We start from the raw sequence: 16,906 nt of genomic DNA on the forward strand, positions 1-16,906 counted from the left end.
AGTTATGCTTTTCGCATGGAGGTCACAGTCGACAAATTCAGCTGAAAGAGTTTCAGAAATATTTGCGACAGAAATGATCATATTTTCTCCAATTTTATCGCCCCCTAGAAATCGTCAATTTTTTCTTCTTTTTTTCAATAAAAACCTTCAATCAGAAGCGTTATATTTGGAGCACTGCCTGGTATTTGTCCGACTGATTGCTGACCAGAGCTCAAGAAAGCTAAAAAATAATCGGCGAAAGAAAAAAAAAGACTGCAATACCTGATCTTGTATTGTTAATACTAGAATTTTCTTCAAGCCATGTTTTGCTGCACAAAATGTCTTGAACCAACATAAAAACGTCGATTCCGTTGATTTGGTCTCTGTGCATTATCATCGCCGAATAGTTTTCTAAAAATTTTCGCTTCTATGTAAATTCTAGCATTTAACTGTCATTATTGATCTGCTCCTCAAGAAAACAGTCCGCGTAAGAAGCAGTAGTCGAAACAGCAAGATCGCATTCGTTTGTAAGATTTCCTTCGGCGGAATTCGCTGAAAACTCGAAACTTGGGAACATGGCAAAGAATAAGTTGATTTTACCAACAAAAATATTTTCCAGTGATTTTGAGAAGGCCCTAACTTCTTCATCGTAACATGATTCATTCTTTTTTTGGGCTTATTTTTTAGAAAAATTTGATTCTTTTATCTCAAATAAGCCGTAACAGGGAGATTTCAGCAGCAGTTCCTCCACAAGAAACTTCGAAAAGAGAACAGCCTCCGGCAGCTACCGTGTCTTTCATGAAAAAGACCTGGAAATTAAACTCAAATCTCAATTCGAAAACTTACAAATAAGATAAAAATACACTTCATCTTCCGCTCCTCTTTCTCTGCAATAAAATCCGTTGCTCAACATGCAACAAGACAAATTTATAGCTTGTAATTATAAACTTGAGCGCTTTATTTAACGATTTTTCTATGATAAGATCAGCAATTTTTGATAACTGCCTGCAGAAAATTTTCTGAAATAGATCAGATGACTCATTTTTATCCCCTTTTCTGAGAAAAAAAGGCGGACATGGAGTCCCTTAATAGGTCACGCTTCAGGGCGCAATTTCTCAGCTGGAGGTGGCCCCATTTTTCGCCCGGATTTTTCCCAAAGAAAAAACAACTGACATTTTTCCCATTTTTTTCTATTTTCGATGAGAATAAGAAGAAGCAGATTCTAAGAGGAATCGAAGAATGTCGTTCAAGAGGAAGTCGTCTTATGAAGAACAAATTATCAAAGAAGTAAGTTTTCAATTATTTTTTATTGATACTTTTGACAAAATTTCTTTTTTGCGGCTTTTTTGACCCTTTTTTTTTTGCTTTTTTTGATATTTTTAGTAAAAGCAAAATTTTGACTCAGGCCTTTTCGAGTGAAAAATGGACGGAAATCAGAAAACAAACACGCTATGCGCTTATTGTATTTCTCAAGCTTGAATCTGAGGGATGATCCCTTTTCGTCGATACGGGCTCAAAGTCCAGACAGATAGAGAGCAGGAGGATGACATCACTTCCCAAATTTAGAGTTCAAACTTTTTCAAAATTGAAATTTTCTCATCTCAAAAATGAACTTGAAAAAGCCATTTTTTATCTTCCGGGCGATTCGACCCTTTTCAAGCGCAAAAATAAAGTAGTTCCAGATGTGTACAAAAGTGACGATTGCGCAACGAATGAACCGGTAAATCCAATTGACTAAGCCGTGTCTGGAGGTCGAGGAATGAGGCTGGCCCAGTGGGAACGAGTGATAAATTTGATATCGCTCGGTTCTGACGTTTTTCAGCGGCGGGTACAGGGGGAACAATCTATTTTTCGAATGAGAAAATAAAGAGATAATTTAAAAAAAAATAATCAAGATATCTCCCGTCTTTCAGTATAAAAATTATTACTGTGAATTTTTAATACAAAAATTTTTGAATTAATCAATTTTTAGGGGTTTTTTAATGAATTTTTTTTTTGACATTTTTCTTTCAAAATCGAATTTGAATTAATAAAATTGCAGAAAAAAATCAAATTTTATCAATTTTTTAAATAATCATCGTTAATTTCGGTTTTCTTGAAATTTTTTTCAGACACGATTGACTTTTTCATAAATCGAATTCACCTTTTTTTCTGAATCATATTTTTTCAAAAAGAAACTCATTTCCGGACTTGCTATAAAGTCAGCCCGCCCGTATTCGAAAGAGCGTATTAGCAAGAGCAAATATTTACAAATATCAACAGTCAACTCTAACCAGCGCTGCTCTTTCTACTGCGACCTTTGGATCATCAAACTTTTGAATTTTTCTCGCTAATTTTTTCCTTCAATAGAAGCGCCACGAGCACCTCAGAGATTTCTTCAAAAGAACAAAGATGGGCCTCTTTGGACCGCCGAAACAGTACAAAACGCATCCGGATGGGTGAGTCAAAAGACTTTTGAAACTTTTTGAGGGGAAAAAAATTCTAGTGGGTCGCAAGCTTGGATAGTTGTTGGCGGCGTTTTCATTGCTTATGGACTGGCTTTTGGATTGTTGAGGGTTTTCAGTCTGCTACTAAATCCGATTCGAGCGTATTATGGCGTTTCTAGCACAGGTAAAATTTATTTACGCGCAAATTTTGCCCCGAAAAACCCCTAACCCTAACCCTAAAAATAATCATAAAATCAAAGTCGCGATGCTGGCACCTGGACTGGGAATGCTAGGATATTCCATTGGCGGTCTTGCTGGAGGAGCTGTCTTAGGAATTATTGGCTATCGCGAAGGATCGATGATCTTTGGCGTCGTCTGTACTCTTGCTTTCTTTATCTGTGGACTGGTGAATAGTATCACGATCGTCTTGGCATGCATCTTCGTCGCTCTTTTTGCGCTCGGAGTGGTGTATCTTGCCGCGCCGGGTATCATTGGAAGATATTTTTTGGAGAAGAAGACTTTTGCTAATCAGCTTTCGTAAGTTTTTATTCCAACAAGTGAAATGGAGAGATGCATAAACTTTTCAGGGAAAAATTCCAATTTTATAGAAATTTAAATATTTAGATCATAGATTTGACAAAAATTTTTGCGATATTTTTGAACGGGAAAATCTTTTATGGTTTTCAAAACGCCCCCTTGAAAAAAGTTAAGGGCCTGCGGAGTCTCTGTCATGCAATTTGCCCTTGGCGCTCTTCTACCGATTCTCGTCAAGGAATACTCCATCCGCGGCTGCTTCGTCGTAATCGCTGGAATCATCTTCAACATCGTCGCCGCCAGTGCTCTCTACCGACCAACAATCATCAGCAGCGAAGAAGACAAAAAGATCGAAGAGGAAAATCAGAAACTCGAAAACAACGAGGAGAATGAATCTGCCCCTGCCGTCGATTTCAGCTTTTTCAGCCATCCGGCTTTTTTGCTCTTCTTTTTCTCCCAAGGAATTTTCTTTGCAGGGTGAGTTTCAAAGAAAAGCAGCATTTAATTCTTTTTCAGATACATGGGCTGTCTGCTCCTCGTTGTTCCCTTCGCCGAATCTGAGCTAGGAGTTACCTCTAGTACCTCAGCCATGATTGTGATGGCGATGGGCGTTGCTGAACTTCTCTTCCGTATTCCTTTCGGCTGGCTTGGCGACTGGGAGAAAATCAACAGAACTCATCTTCTTGGAGGAACTTTCCTGGCGCTTGGGGTGATTTTCTTAGGCTTCCCGATGTGCTCCAATTTTACGTTTTTGCTTGTTCTTTCGGCACTTTCGGGCATCTTCCAGGGCGGATTTGGAGGATTGAGCTTTGTTGTTCTTGATGATATTATGGTCGCGATCGGGTGAGGGATAAAAAAATAATGGGTTTTAATGAAGTTTTATTTTCAGGAAGCCAGGTGCGTTTATGATCGCCCTTGGGTTATCAACTGGATTCAATGGAATTCTCGGTGTCATCGCCCCCGTAACATTTGGGTCAATTAACGATGCAGTCGGAAACATGACTCTTTCATTATGGATTGCCGCAATCATGGTCGTCGTCTCTGGTTAGATCAAATCATACTTACCCTTCTCATTTTTTTCCTAGCGCTGATGACATTCGCCATCGTCGCTTTTACACCCAAATCGCTTTCTTCAAAATTTCCGAAAATTCCCGACCCAGACTTTTCAAGCCGAGAAGAAGTCGCCTTCATCGAAACGAAAAATAATTAAGCCGCTCTAGAATAATTTCAATTCCAAGATTTCTGTACAATTCCACTGTGACTCTACTTTTCCTTCTTATCATTGTGATTAATAAAATAACGTTGCCAAAGTTGCCAGCTTTTTAGTTAAACAAAAACTTCCAAAAATGGCCTGACGACGTGAAGGTTAAGAGAGAGATTAACTAGGTCGTTTCATCGGGAACCTGAAAATCTGAGGCGATAAATTAGCATTATTATTCTTCCTCTTCTTCAGAGAAATGCCTGAAAAAGCATCAAGAATTTATAAAAAGAGCATTGAAAAGAAAGGAAGAAGATGGGAGGGAAAGAATCGAAGCTGAGCGCAAGAAAATTGAAAAGAATAAGCCTCAAGATTTTGGCTCTAGAATTTTTTAAAATACATTTTTGGCGTCGAATTTTAAGAAAAAAATTTCAAGCTCAGACTTTTTTGAAGCTTTAATTTTCCTAAAATAGGGTTTACTAACTCATTTCTAGAGCTAAAAATAAGACTGACTGTAAGTTAACCGAATCCTCCGAAAAGCAATATAAATTTGAGATTCCTTCGCGGAAATCGACCATCTCTACCGCGGATTTCGCCGAGATTGTCCTCGAGGCGCTCTTAAAAAAGCAGAATTTCTCAAAATTTTTTCGAAAATTTTTCCGACCGGGGATCCAGAAGACTTTGCGCTGATCGTCTTCAATGCTTATGATAGGGATGGAAATGGAAGCATCGATTTCGAAGAGTTTATTTCTGCCATGTCTCTCAGTCGCTGCAGTTTTGAGGAAAGGGATTTTCTCTTTTTTGTTTTTTCTTCATTTATATTTTGAAAATTCTTAAAAAGAGAAAGCTGAAATGGATTTTCAACCTCTTCGACGCAGATGGCAACGGAAAAGTCGACAAATCAGAAGTCCAAGGCGTCTTTTTGGCCCTTTCAAAAATCAATAAAAAAGTGTCAGAAGAACAAATGCTACGAAATGTTCAAAAACTCTTCGCCGGAATCAAAAAAGACGAAATTTCCTTTGCCGATTTCAAAAGAATGGCGGAGAGCGATTCAGGTCTTTTCGCGCTGAAATAAAAAAATGGTTGAATTTATTCATCGATACGTATTTACAAGTGTTATTGATGGACAAGTTTGGACAGGCGGAAATGTTCAGATTTGCATCTGTGTCTTGGTTTTTTGTTTGCTAGATTTTCAAGTTTTAGCAGGACTCGTTGATGCTTTTGGGGACGCCACTGTAGCCATCGGAGGTCGGGCAGCACTGCTTTTTGTTGAGACCGATCCAGTGGCTAGAATTTTTGGTGAGAATGAGCATTTTTTGTAAGAAAAAGGGGATGATCCCAAAAATTAAAAAAAAGTGGTCGATTTCCTTAAGACTTACTATTCGCGATCATATCCGCCACAGCACTCGTGCTCAACTGGAACTCCTCCGTTGGAAGGGCAGTTGTCTGGGTCCCGGTTGTCGAATCCGCCCCAGAAAGCGTGGTAAGACTCGTCGAAGACGTCCTTGACGGCGAGCGTATCCTTGGCAAACTGAAGATCACACTGGAAAAGTTCTCGTTCGCAGGAGCCCTCGGCGTTGGTGGACTCGAAGCGGCCTCGTTTCCCGGCGTATTTCCAGACGTACTTGACGAACTCGCCGATGCAGGTGTCGCCGTGCTTTTCCCGGACGCACTTTTGGCAGTCTTTGTAGGCTTTGCATTTGTTGTCGAGACCGTCCTAGAGGAAAATAGAGTTAGAGTTGAAAAGAAGAAGATCTTGGCTCTAGAATTTTTTGCCTTTTTTTGATTTCGAATTATAAAAGAGGAAAATGAAAATGAAGCTATTTCTTTCGATTCTTACCTTTGGCGCTCCAGTTCCCATTTCAGAGAGAGGTCGATCCCCGAGCAAATAGCAGTGGCACCCGTAAGCCCAGTATTTTCGCTCGTCGAATCGGTTCTTTCCAGTGTGGCCGTTGAGTTTCCACAGCTTTGCGGTGATCGCCTTCAAATCGGCATATCTTCGAACTTGGTCGATTCCTCGTTCTTCCGAATCATCGGCGTTGTTTCTTCCACCTCTGGCCAGACCAGAGCAGGCGACTTCTTCGCCGTTGGAATAGCAGACGTCGTCAGCGGCGATTCCGTCATCAGCGACGACTACGTCTTGGGCGACGGCGGCGGCGGAAAATGCAAAAAGAGAAAAAAGTTTCATTTTGAAAGTCTTTTTTTCGAGTGGAAGGGAAAAGTTTCTCTTTTGGTTCTTTAGCTTCTTATCGAAGTTTTTAGTTTTTGATGGGGAATCGACGCTAGAACCAGCTTTTTATGGGGAAAAGTGATGGAAAAATGGTGGCGCGCGCGAGGTGCGCCGCGGATTTACGCGGTCGTTTTTGTGCTCCCCGCCGCGTAATTTTCATAAAATCATTACTTAGCCAGAATTCAGTTTTACCACCCCGCGACTTGCTTCTGTATTTTATCGAACCCGATCGGTGAAAAGCGTGAATTGGACAATTGGGGTAACGTTCGATTTCAAGGAATAACATTTTCGGATCATAATTTTATCATGTTGAGTCAATCCATGAGAGAAGGCTTTTTTGAGATTACTTGATAAGATATTTCTTATAGACCAATTGACAACTGCCCTCTCAGGGAGGAATAAATTTTTTATCATAAAAGAATCAAAGCAAAAATGATCATTTGAAACTTTCAAATTAAAAGTCCTCGATATAGGGTTCATAGAAGGGGGTTATCGGTCAGGCAGCCCCTAAGCCTGACCTAAACCCAGGGGCTACGCCCCGGGACCCCCCCATACAGCCAAGCAGTAATTGAACTAGTGGTCAAAACTCTCGCGAGCAAGTGAGCGTGAGCAGAAGCCCCCAGAATTTTCACATGATTGAGCAAGCGCGAGCAGACCCTTTTGATTTTTTTCGTGAGCGAGCGAGCGCGAGCGCAGATACCGGGATTTTTCTCTGAGTTAGCGAGCATGAGCGCTCGCTCGCGCTCACTCGCTGTTTTTCAGCAACGTTTTCATTGAGTTTTTAAAAAAAAATCGAATGCTTTTAAGTTTGAAGGACTTAAACCTATAAAAAATTTATAATTATTATTCTTACCAAATAAAAAGATACTATTAAAATAGATTTCATGATTATTAAATAAATTTGTCTTGAGGGTGAATTTACTAAAAATAACTGTGAGCGAGCGCGAGTGAGCGCAAGCAGGGACCTTGAGATAAATTTATTATGGGGAGTGAGTGAGCGCGAGCAGAGGTTCTCGAAATTAAGGTGAGTGAGTGAGCATGAGCGCTCGCCATTTTTTCAAACACTGCAGCCAGGGATGTGGATCCGCAGCGCAAAATCCGCAAAATAGCGCAAAATGCGGGATTTTTCATTCTGCAGCGCAAAACAGCGCAAAATCAGCCCCAAAAATTTCCGCAATTTTTCCGCAAAATTGCGCGCAAAAGCGCATTTTGCGCGAAAATTCCACATAATCTCAATACATTTGCAGTCTGCAGCCGAGGCTTGCCTGCCAAGCCCAGGGGCTTATGACTTATAAATTATAAGTCATAATATTTCTATCCTCCCTTACTTGTAATATATAAGACATATAAATATCGGGAGGAATATGAAAATGAATTTCTCGAAAATCATTTTTAGAAACTTCTCGTGATTTTTGGAATGTGAGAAAATCGTTATCTTACGCAAGCTCTGGGAAGAAATTAAAACTTTTGATATGCGAGCATGTACTTTTTATGACGAGCTAATGTCGCAATTTTCAGCCACCCTTTTCTAATTCAATTTCTTTCGCGCTTCAAAAATACAAAAATTGTTTTTCCCAAAAAGATAAGCTCATCAAAAAATGCCAAATTCCAAGTCTTAATTTATTGTCGAAATGAACTCTGCTCAAATTGACAAGATTATCAAAACACTTTTCTCTTTCATCTATTCGATTGTCAAAGCGTCTTTTGCGGTCTCGGTATTACGGAACATGTCTGCTTCGATACCAAACAACGTTGTTTAAATTCATTTACCGTAAATTAACTTCCTAAGCAAAAGCCGATCTAAGCATTTCAGATGCCCGAGCGTTTATTTATGCTTTTCACCAGATAATTTCGGTTTACCACTGGTGAGTTTAACCACCAGGTTCACATTGACAATGTCGGAAAACGAACGCCCCCCCCCTTAAATTGTCTTTAAATCGTGCCCCATTGCCCCCTTAACTTCTGATATAACGTACCCCTGTATTATTCAAGAGTTAAAAATGACGACGTGATAATGTATAGATGAAGCAGAGATGACTCATTTGCGATGTCACGTCGTCATTTTCAAGATTCTAAGAATACAGGGGTACGCTCTATCAAAAGTTAAAAGGGCGAATTGGCCACGATTTAACAATAATTTAAGGGGAGCCCTCTCGTACTTGACATACTGAGACATTTGCTTTTAAAGCTTCTACAGCTCAGAATGTTATAAAAATATAGCACTTTTTAGCATAGACTATGCTGCATAGTACTTTCTATTATATGATCAAAACAGTACGAAGCCGTCCTTTCTTCTTCAGGCGAGACGGCATTTTGGCGGATTTCGTAATTGCTCGGGTGACTATCCGATTTACGAAACCCTGCCTAGACGCGTTCGCTGCGTGGCTCTTTCCTTCCAAAGTCAATTTTATTTATTTTTGGCCGCCGCGGACAACTCTTTTTTTTTTCAAAACGCTAAACAACTCTTGGAGCATCCAGCCCTTTTAGCTGCCTCTTGTTCCTTCGCGGTGTTTTACTGAAGTAATGTTACAAGCGGAAACGGGCTTGATTCCGACTTAGAAAAAAAGATTCGTTTTGTTTCTCTAATTATGCGTCGTTCTTTTGAGCGCTAACTAATCTCGACTAAAATTGCATATTTTTAAGATTACCGGCGCGTAATAAACAAGAAAAGCAAGACCACAATCCACTTCTCTTTTTTCATAAGAAATTTTTTTAAAAATTTCAAAAAAAAAGCCGCGCTAAAAATTATTCTTTGAAGAAAGATGCAATGGCGAATTAGACATTAATTAAAGCCAAATAATTTAAGCCGCTCTTTTGAAGACAAAAAAGCAGTTTTCAAAGCCTTCTTTCTAAAAATAATATTTTGTCGAACTCGCAGAAAAAATCGAATCGTCCTCTTAGGCATTTTTGAAATGCCTGAACAAGTGGCCACCTAAATTATGCTAAACGCTAAATCCTTCAAATCGAAGCATAAAGTAATTCGACTAAAATCACGCAGAATGCATACTCTTCTTCTAAAAAATAGCGGCTAGACACGTGAGAATGCGCTTGCTTAGCCCAGGCTCAACCCATTCTTTTCTCGTGACAACTCATAACGGCTATTTTCAAACGTGATTTCTAGAGCTTTTCATATCGCTTTTTTAAAAAATATTTTAGAATTATATCAAAAATTTAAAGCCTAGCCCAGCGTTGATTTCGTCACTGGAGTGTTTAGAGCGCTAGAAAACAAGCTTAGCTCGATCAAAAACTTCCTCCGTGATGACTTGGAAAGAACGATAAAACTCATTAAGTCCCTGCTAATCTTAGTTACGGCACTTTTTCAATAAAACAATAATGCAATACAAAACATAAAAAAAACCTTCCGTTTGAATTCAATTTGAACCCTCAAGAACATTTGCGCCTTCCTGGTTTGTTCTGTAGACGACTTTAAAACATGACTTTTCGAAAAAAATGATTATTTTATTTTCTGGAATCAATCAGGAAGCGCTTTTTCCGGATCTTTTCCCGAACGACAGTTCTATTATTTTCTCCAAGTTTAGTTTTCAACTCTCAAATTATCTCAGAACTACTCATTTATTTTTTGAGATCTCTCAAGAATAGCCTGTTTAAAACCTGACTTTTTAGAATCCTGACTCAGGATTCCTGAGTAGAGCTTCTGATTTAATGAAAAAAGCCGCAAAAAGATAGGGATCGTTCAATCAAGACCCGATCTACTGCTAGTTAAAAAAGATAAATTAAAGAAACTAAAGATTTTGAGAACAAGAAAAGTCTCCGGCCGACTCGTAAAGAACATTTCCTAGGGACACGTCTGAACTGCCGGCAAAGCAATTTTGTCCTTAGCAAACTTTTTTCTCTAAAATTTTAGAATGACTTAATTTCTTTTATAAATTTTTTTTTCAAAATAATTCAACCAGTTCGTTTCATTTTTCCCGGAATATGTGTTCTGCGGCTTTCGCTCAATTTCCCAGTTGATATATAATTTTTTTGTAAATTATCCTCACGTCTTGTAAAATCCCAACAATTTGTGGTTCATCGAAAAGGCACCTGTCCAAATCTTTTCAAGGAAGTTTTCGTTTTCTTGATTTTTTTGCAAACATGCGTAGAAAACCAGAGTCAGGGTCTCAAAGATCCCTTTTGAAAAGCCTTCATCGCGGCTACGCTTTTAAAAAAGCCGCTACTTGTCTTTTCAATTGAAATATTTTAGACCCTGACTCAGGTTTTCTACACAGGATGCTCAGCCCAGGTGGCTCCGGTAGTTGCTATGACTCAGCGTAAACGCCCTATGCTTCTATTTCTTCGAGAGCTGGAAAGACCCAACTTTCCAAAACAGGTAACCACGCGTCCTTTTGATTATGTAAATCTGGCAATTACGGGCGAGCCGGTCGAGCGGCTCAAGAAAAAAAATCCGGCGGCTTGGTCGCAATTTCCCGCTCCTTAGCCACTCTTGCCCAAACACCAGATCAACCATGATTTTCTGACGAGGGCGTATTTTCACGAGCGCTTCCTCTCTCGTAATTTTGAAGGGCTAATCTCGTTATTGAATTAAAAGAAAAAAAAAGATGACGCAAAAAAGTCTTTTATTGGCGGCTTTTTTCGAAAAGCCGATAATTTTTTGGGCCTGAAAGAGCCGAAAAATAGCGGGAAAATGACTCGTTCTGCAAAGCATTGCTGGAACCACTTCAGTTCTACTTGGTTAGTTGCGAATTCCAGAGCCGAGGAATACGTATTTCTAATTTGCGCGGCTTCTTGAACAGATTGGTTATTAATCGATCTCAAAATTCTGCATTTTGAAATGACGTGGTCGATTTTGGAACGCAAATGACTTCAAATTCAAGAGCCCTTTCTCCATTTTTACTGAACAAAGAATTTCCCCTAATGAAACTTCTTTATTTGAAAATTCGCAAATTCAGTATAAACACTCTTTTTGTTCTTTCGAGATCGCTAGAATTAAATTCAAATTCTTTGAATGAATCTAGCGATCTCGGAGATCTCGTTTAGCCAAAGATTTGATTGACCTCAAACGACTTGCGGCGGATTTGGGCGAGCCCATCTCGCAGCTTCTCCAAAACGCCAAGTTCAAGCTGCAAAAATAATTCCTGACTCAGGACATAGCCTCCAACGTCGAGACTAATCAAGAAAAGGGATTAATAACTCTTGCTGGGGAGATAAGCGCCCAACGCTGTGATAAAACTCAGCTAAGCGTAGACTTCCGTGAACACCATTTTTCCCGCGTGGAATTGGGTAATCTTTAACGCCGAAGGTAGATGTTGCGGCGAATGAAAATTAGGCAAAGCGGATAAGGGCGGGTTTCAAAATGTTGTTATTCGTCAGATGGGTGTTAGTTGACTTTATCATAACTCTTACAGTGGGTTGCGCAGTTGGTTGCCCCTTTGCAATTGCAGCTTTGGTTGCCCCTTCACCCGCTCTTTAGGGGGCAACTACCGGCGCAACCCACTGTAAGGCAATTAAGCTTCATTTTTTCGGTGTCCCGATTCTATTCTGTTTTGCTTCTCAAGGGGGTAGAACTAGGTTTTTTCGAAAATAGCCGATTCTAGACCGGCGCTCAAAGCCAGGCAGGCTTAGATATTCAAATTCTCTCTTCGGCCTTAGATAGAGCAAACTTAGATCTAACAACAATATTCTTAATTTTTTTTTTCGTCAACACATTTTGGCGGTAGAGGGCGGAATATCAACCCATCTCTTCGAAATTCGAAATTTTAGCCTTTTTGCGTCCTAAAATGTCTCGATTCACGTGACTAGCCAAATTTTTTAAATCTCATTACACAGTTAAACCCTTTTTCTAGCAACATTTTTGAGGAAATTTCCTTATCATCTGTAAAAACAGGTTTTTCTCCCGAAAATCACTTATTTTCGATAAATCTAGTTCTACCCCCTTAAACTCCACACTTTTCAAGACTCTACATTGAAGAGTCTACAATAAAACGGAAAACAGCTACAGTTCGGATCATATCGACAGCTCAAACTCGCAGTACTGACTAATCAAAAACTCGTACCTTGCGAACTTCAAGAATACCGCTCGATAGCAATCGCGGTTCTTGATAACATCGATTTGATTGTGCGTCCAATGTACAGTCGATTTAATGAACCAGATCAAAAATGATCACGATAGTACGTCAAATGCTGTTCCGTTTATTGATTTACGACTCACGAAAAGTATAAATAGCATTCCCAAGGCGAATTCGGAAAGAGATTCAGTTCAACTTTGAAAATAATGTTTTTGTTTCTCTTGTTGTCGTTCTCTGCGGCGGAAGTAATTTGCGACTATGATGAGCCCTGTACAAGGCCATGCAGCGATTCTGTCTGCGAGTTCTTTTGGAACATCGAGCATCGACTGACGGGGACTTGGAGGACGACGGACTACGGTTCGAAAAGGAATTATGCGAAAGGGGCGCTGCGAGATTTTCCGATTCGATGGAACAAGACGCGTAACAATTTCGACATCGTCCAAGAAGGAATCAACAAAGGAGTCGAAGAAGTGATCGACGAAAACGGAAAAGTGAGGAATCCACTTGATGAGCTCGAAAACCTCCTACTCGTCGACGGGCAGCAGATGCGCAAAATTATTACTATCAATGGCCAAATGCCCGGTCCAAATATCATCGTCAACAAAGGAGCGCTTGTGAAAATTCATGTCAAGAGCAGGGCTCTAAATAGACTAGTCCAGGCTCGGACGTAGTCCGAAGTCTGTCCGGTCTAGCCCGGCCGGACGGACCAGACTTCTGATTTTTGGCTGAGAAAATTTTCGGACTAGACCAGACCAGACTTGCCTTTTTCGCCGGACTTAGTCCGAAAAAGTCCGAAAAGTCCGAAAAAGCTGGACCACTTTCAGACTTATGTTTTAGTCCGAAAAGTCCGAGAAGTCCGAGAAAGTCCGAGAAGACTTGACCACTTCCAGACTACTTACAGACTTATTTTCAGACCAATTAAGTCCGAAAAAGTCCGAAAAGTCTTCATTTTTCTAAGTGAAACCCTTAAGATAACATCATACACTTGATGCGGTGCCCTTGAAAAGGGTTTAAGCTTAATTTTCATCATAAAAAAATTGATCAGTTAAGGTGATCATAATGATATAAATGCTTGAAAAATATTTTCACTTTCACTTATCGTTGTGACACCCTTAAGAGGCCTGTGAGTTTGTTTTCCTTCTAGTGCCCTAGCAACTGTCGAGCTACGAAAGAATCAAAAAATATCTCAAAAAAAGGGGATCAACCCGATATCCGTTTTTGAACAAGTCATTATCAATTGACGGAAGGGTCCTTAAGGGTACGGGTATCGATTTTGAAAAGGGGTTTATATTGCCTGTAAGACATTTATTTTGTCTTTCATTGAATTCTAGGCAAAATTTGAGGCATTTTTGTAATAGATTGTAACCTGCGATCATTCGTCGTTTTCGAGATATGAGCGCTAGAAATTTGATCGAAAAAAATTTTTTGGCTTCAATTTTTATCAATGAGACCTTTTTTGAAAGCTCAGAGCACGAGAAATATCATGGTGGTCTTGGATTTACTTGAAACATGATACTTTGGATTCTAGAGCCAAAAACGTGAATCTAACTTTCAAAAAATGCAAAAATCGCCGAGATCAAATTTTCAAAAATTATTTTCGATATAAAAGTTTATTCACTCGTAATAAGCTACTGACAAAATTAAGATAAAGGTCCGAACTTTCATACAAAAATATAAAATATGCATGTTTACAGGCTACTTTACTCGGAATACGGCCAGTTTTCGGGCGAATTTCGACCGAGATCAAAACTTTGACGCGAAATTTTCTTAAAAAAACCTAAGAGGAAGAAAATTTCCTTCTGACAAAATTAAGATCTAGGATAGTTCTTTATCTGGAAATGATTAGAAACCTTCCACCATTTACAGGTTTTCAGGAATACGGCCTCAAACGTAGCCTGATCGATACCCGTAGCCTTAAGCGACAATATTTCGAAATTTATTCGAATTTTTTATCGAAAATTTTTCGAATAATTTTCGGACTTTTTCGGACTAGACCGGACTAGACCGGATTTTTTGGCTTTTTTCTCGGACCAGACTTTTTCGGACTTTTTCGGACTTTTCCCGGACTAGACCAGACTTAAAGTCCGAGTTTTCCAATTCGGACCAGACCAGACCAGACTTGTAAATTTCGGCCAAGTGCCCGGACCTGGACAGACCGGACTTTTGATTTTTGCCTCAGATTTAGAGCCCTGGTCAAGAGTACTATGCATGAAGAGTCATGTAAGTGTTTAAGTCGATCAAGAAATATTAAGGACCCCCCTCCACACTTTCGATTTTGTCGTTTTTTTTTTTATCAAGATACCCTTAAGTTTCTCTCCACTGGCACGGATTGCACCAGGTCGACAACTACTGGAATGACGGTGCGGCCATGTTTTCTCAATGCCCTGTCCACGCGCACAATTCATTTACCTATGTGATGCGAGCAGAGAACTCGGGAACTCATTGGTACCACTCTCACTACGGAATTCAGCGCGCGGATGGGCTTCACGGCGCATTCATCATTTTAGACGAGGATGAAAAGGCCGAAGAAGTAAGCTGGATGCCTCTTGTTCTGACAGATTGGTGGAACACTGACTCGACTCATCTCGCTGCGAGCGACCCTTATAGATATGGAAACACCAATGGTAAGCGATTTACTGGCGCTGGGACGAAACACTGCCGAACTGATGATAAACCGTTTATGACAGGAACAGGGTTCTATATCGAGTTTCTAGGGATAGTAAAGACTCAATAATAGTTTGATACTAAAAAAAATAGATTTTTATTTTGAGAATCTTGTTAAAGGCGTTAAGATGAGTTCTCTTTGCGTTGACTCAATCGTCGCTAACGGACGAGGACAATTTCGAGTCGTCGATTCTGATGATCAGTTCAACAAGAACAAATTTCAATTCAGCGTGCTTGAAGAACACCGTGTTTCGAAAACAACAAAGAAAATTCAACTAAAAACAATTCACGCTGGCTTTGAGCAGCCTATTTTCATCCGAGCCAGAGGTGCCCGAAGATTGATTTTAACTGCTCTTGATGGTCGAAGAGTCCTTCCTGAAGAGGGCGACGGGATTTTCATGGGAGTGGGAGAGACTGTCAACATCGAAGTGGAATTTCCGCTTGAAGAAGATCGACTTGAGCTGATCGCTGAAATCATGTTTGAGGGAATCGGCAAAAGCTCTACACCAACAAAACAGCCATTTGTCAAGATCAGCATCCTTCGAGATGGTCTCGTCAAGGAATTCCAAGTTGAGAAGCAATTAGTCCCAAGCTACCCAGATGCCGTCGATATCACAGAGAGCGATGTCGACTCTGAGAACGAGACGGTTGAGAAGCTTTTCCTGAACTGCCCATCCGAAAAAATCGGCGACATAAAATGCAAAACAGTGGTCGACTTCAGACGCGATCTCAAGTTTGAGTCTCGCTTTGCTCATCCGCCTCCATCCATTTCTGAACAGCCTGACCGCGTCATCGAGCTCAACATGAATTTCGCAATCGGCGCGGCTATAAATGGAATCGAGTTCAAGTATCCAGAGACGCCGTTTTTCGATGGAGTTATCGACTCAAAATTGACCAAATGCTCTGAACAAGCCCTGACGTCTGATGGAGGGCACTGTACGAATATTCTTGAAGTTAAGAAAGGAGAGCTGATCGAATTTAGGTGAGCATTATTTTGCTCGGTTTTTGGCTTAATCTCATATTTATCTCAAGAGTAACTGCAGCTGAACATCCAGAAAACAAAATCAAGCGATGGCAAAGGACCTATCACGCGATCCATCTCCACGGATACGAGTTTATCGTCACCGACATTGGCTTCGGAAGCACCAACAAAACAACTGGCTTTATTGATGACCTTCATCCAGCCATCCATTGCAAGGACGATCATTTAAAATGCAATCGGGCGCATTTTGACGAAAAGCTTTTCAAGAAGCTGAGATCCACTCGCGATGACCATATTGCTAAGAACACAGTGGTGGTTCCATCGATGGGATATGTGGTTTTTCGGTAAGAAGTCGTTAGATTTTACTAATTACTGTTTATTAAATAAATAAAAATCATCAAAACTAATTTTTTAAGTCTGCGAGCTGACAATCCTGGAGTCTGGCCATTTCACTGCCACCAGCTTTTCCACAACTACGAAGGAATGGCGGTCGCATTTTTTGTCAAAGACGAAGAAGAAAACAAACCTTTTTCCTATCTGCCGAAGAACATGCCTCGCTGCCACGATTACCACCCAAAAGACATTGCAATCAAGGAAGTGTCAATCAACCAAATGACCTCCTCCGGAATTTCAGCGATATTTTCAATATTTCTTCTTCTGATTATTTTTGCTTTTCAAAACGAATAAACAATAAAAACAAAGCTTTGTTCCGAAAACTTTTTTTATTCTAAAATTTTAGAATGACTGAAATTTTTTTCGAAAAATTGGGTCAGAATTAGTTTTCAATTCAACCTTTTTTAAATCTATAGACTATAGTAGTACCATTATGTCCGAACTGGGTCAAGTCTTGACGTCAAGACTTTTCCA

The 16,906-nt window shown here is 40.0% G+C and overlaps 3 protein-coding genes across 3 annotated transcripts; 2 read left to right on the top strand and 1 right to left on the bottom strand.

The window, feature by feature from the left end:
• The first annotated feature begins 1,137 nt into the window (after positions 1–1,137).
• LOC145696577 (monocarboxylate transporter 2-like) lies at positions 1,138–4,243 on the top strand. Its single transcript, XM_081773642.1, has 8 exons — positions 1,138–1,266; positions 2,329–2,417; positions 2,465–2,589; positions 2,666–2,942; positions 3,117–3,416; positions 3,456–3,782; positions 3,829–3,983; positions 4,025–4,243. Exons 1-8 carry the CDS (start codon positions 1,219–1,221, stop codon positions 4,147–4,149), a joined length of 1,446 nt encoding a protein of 481 aa, XP_081629768.1. The 5' UTR covers positions 1,138–1,218; the 3' UTR covers positions 4,150–4,243.
• Positions 4,244–5,210: 967 nt separating this feature from the next.
• LOC145696787 (uncharacterized) lies at positions 5,211–6,391 on the bottom strand. Its single transcript, XM_081773877.1, has 3 exons — positions 5,978–6,391; positions 5,517–5,854; positions 5,211–5,424 (listed from the first exon to the last, which is right to left on the bottom strand). The coding sequence occupies exons 1-3, from the start codon at positions 6,323–6,325 to the stop codon at positions 5,337–5,339; spliced, it is 774 nt and encodes a 257-aa protein (XP_081630003.1). The 5' UTR covers positions 6,326–6,391; the 3' UTR covers positions 5,211–5,336.
• Positions 6,392–12,588: 6,197 nt separating this feature from the next.
• LOC145696352 (uncharacterized) lies at positions 12,589–16,726 on the top strand. Its single transcript, XM_081773373.1, has 6 exons — positions 12,589–13,019; positions 14,586–14,613; positions 14,703–15,112; positions 15,165–16,039; positions 16,090–16,383; positions 16,456–16,726. The coding sequence occupies exons 1-6, from the start codon at positions 12,600–12,602 to the stop codon at positions 16,724–16,726; spliced, it is 2,298 nt and encodes a 765-aa protein (XP_081629499.1). The 5' UTR covers positions 12,589–12,599.
• Positions 16,727–16,906: the final 180 nt, after the last annotated feature.

Source organism: Oikopleura dioica, chromosome 2 (assembly GCF_907165135.1).
Source record: "Oikopleura dioica chromosome 2, OKI2018_I68_1.0, whole genome shotgun sequence".
Lineage (NCBI taxonomy): Eukaryota > Metazoa > Chordata > Appendicularia > Copelata > Oikopleuridae > Oikopleura > Oikopleura dioica.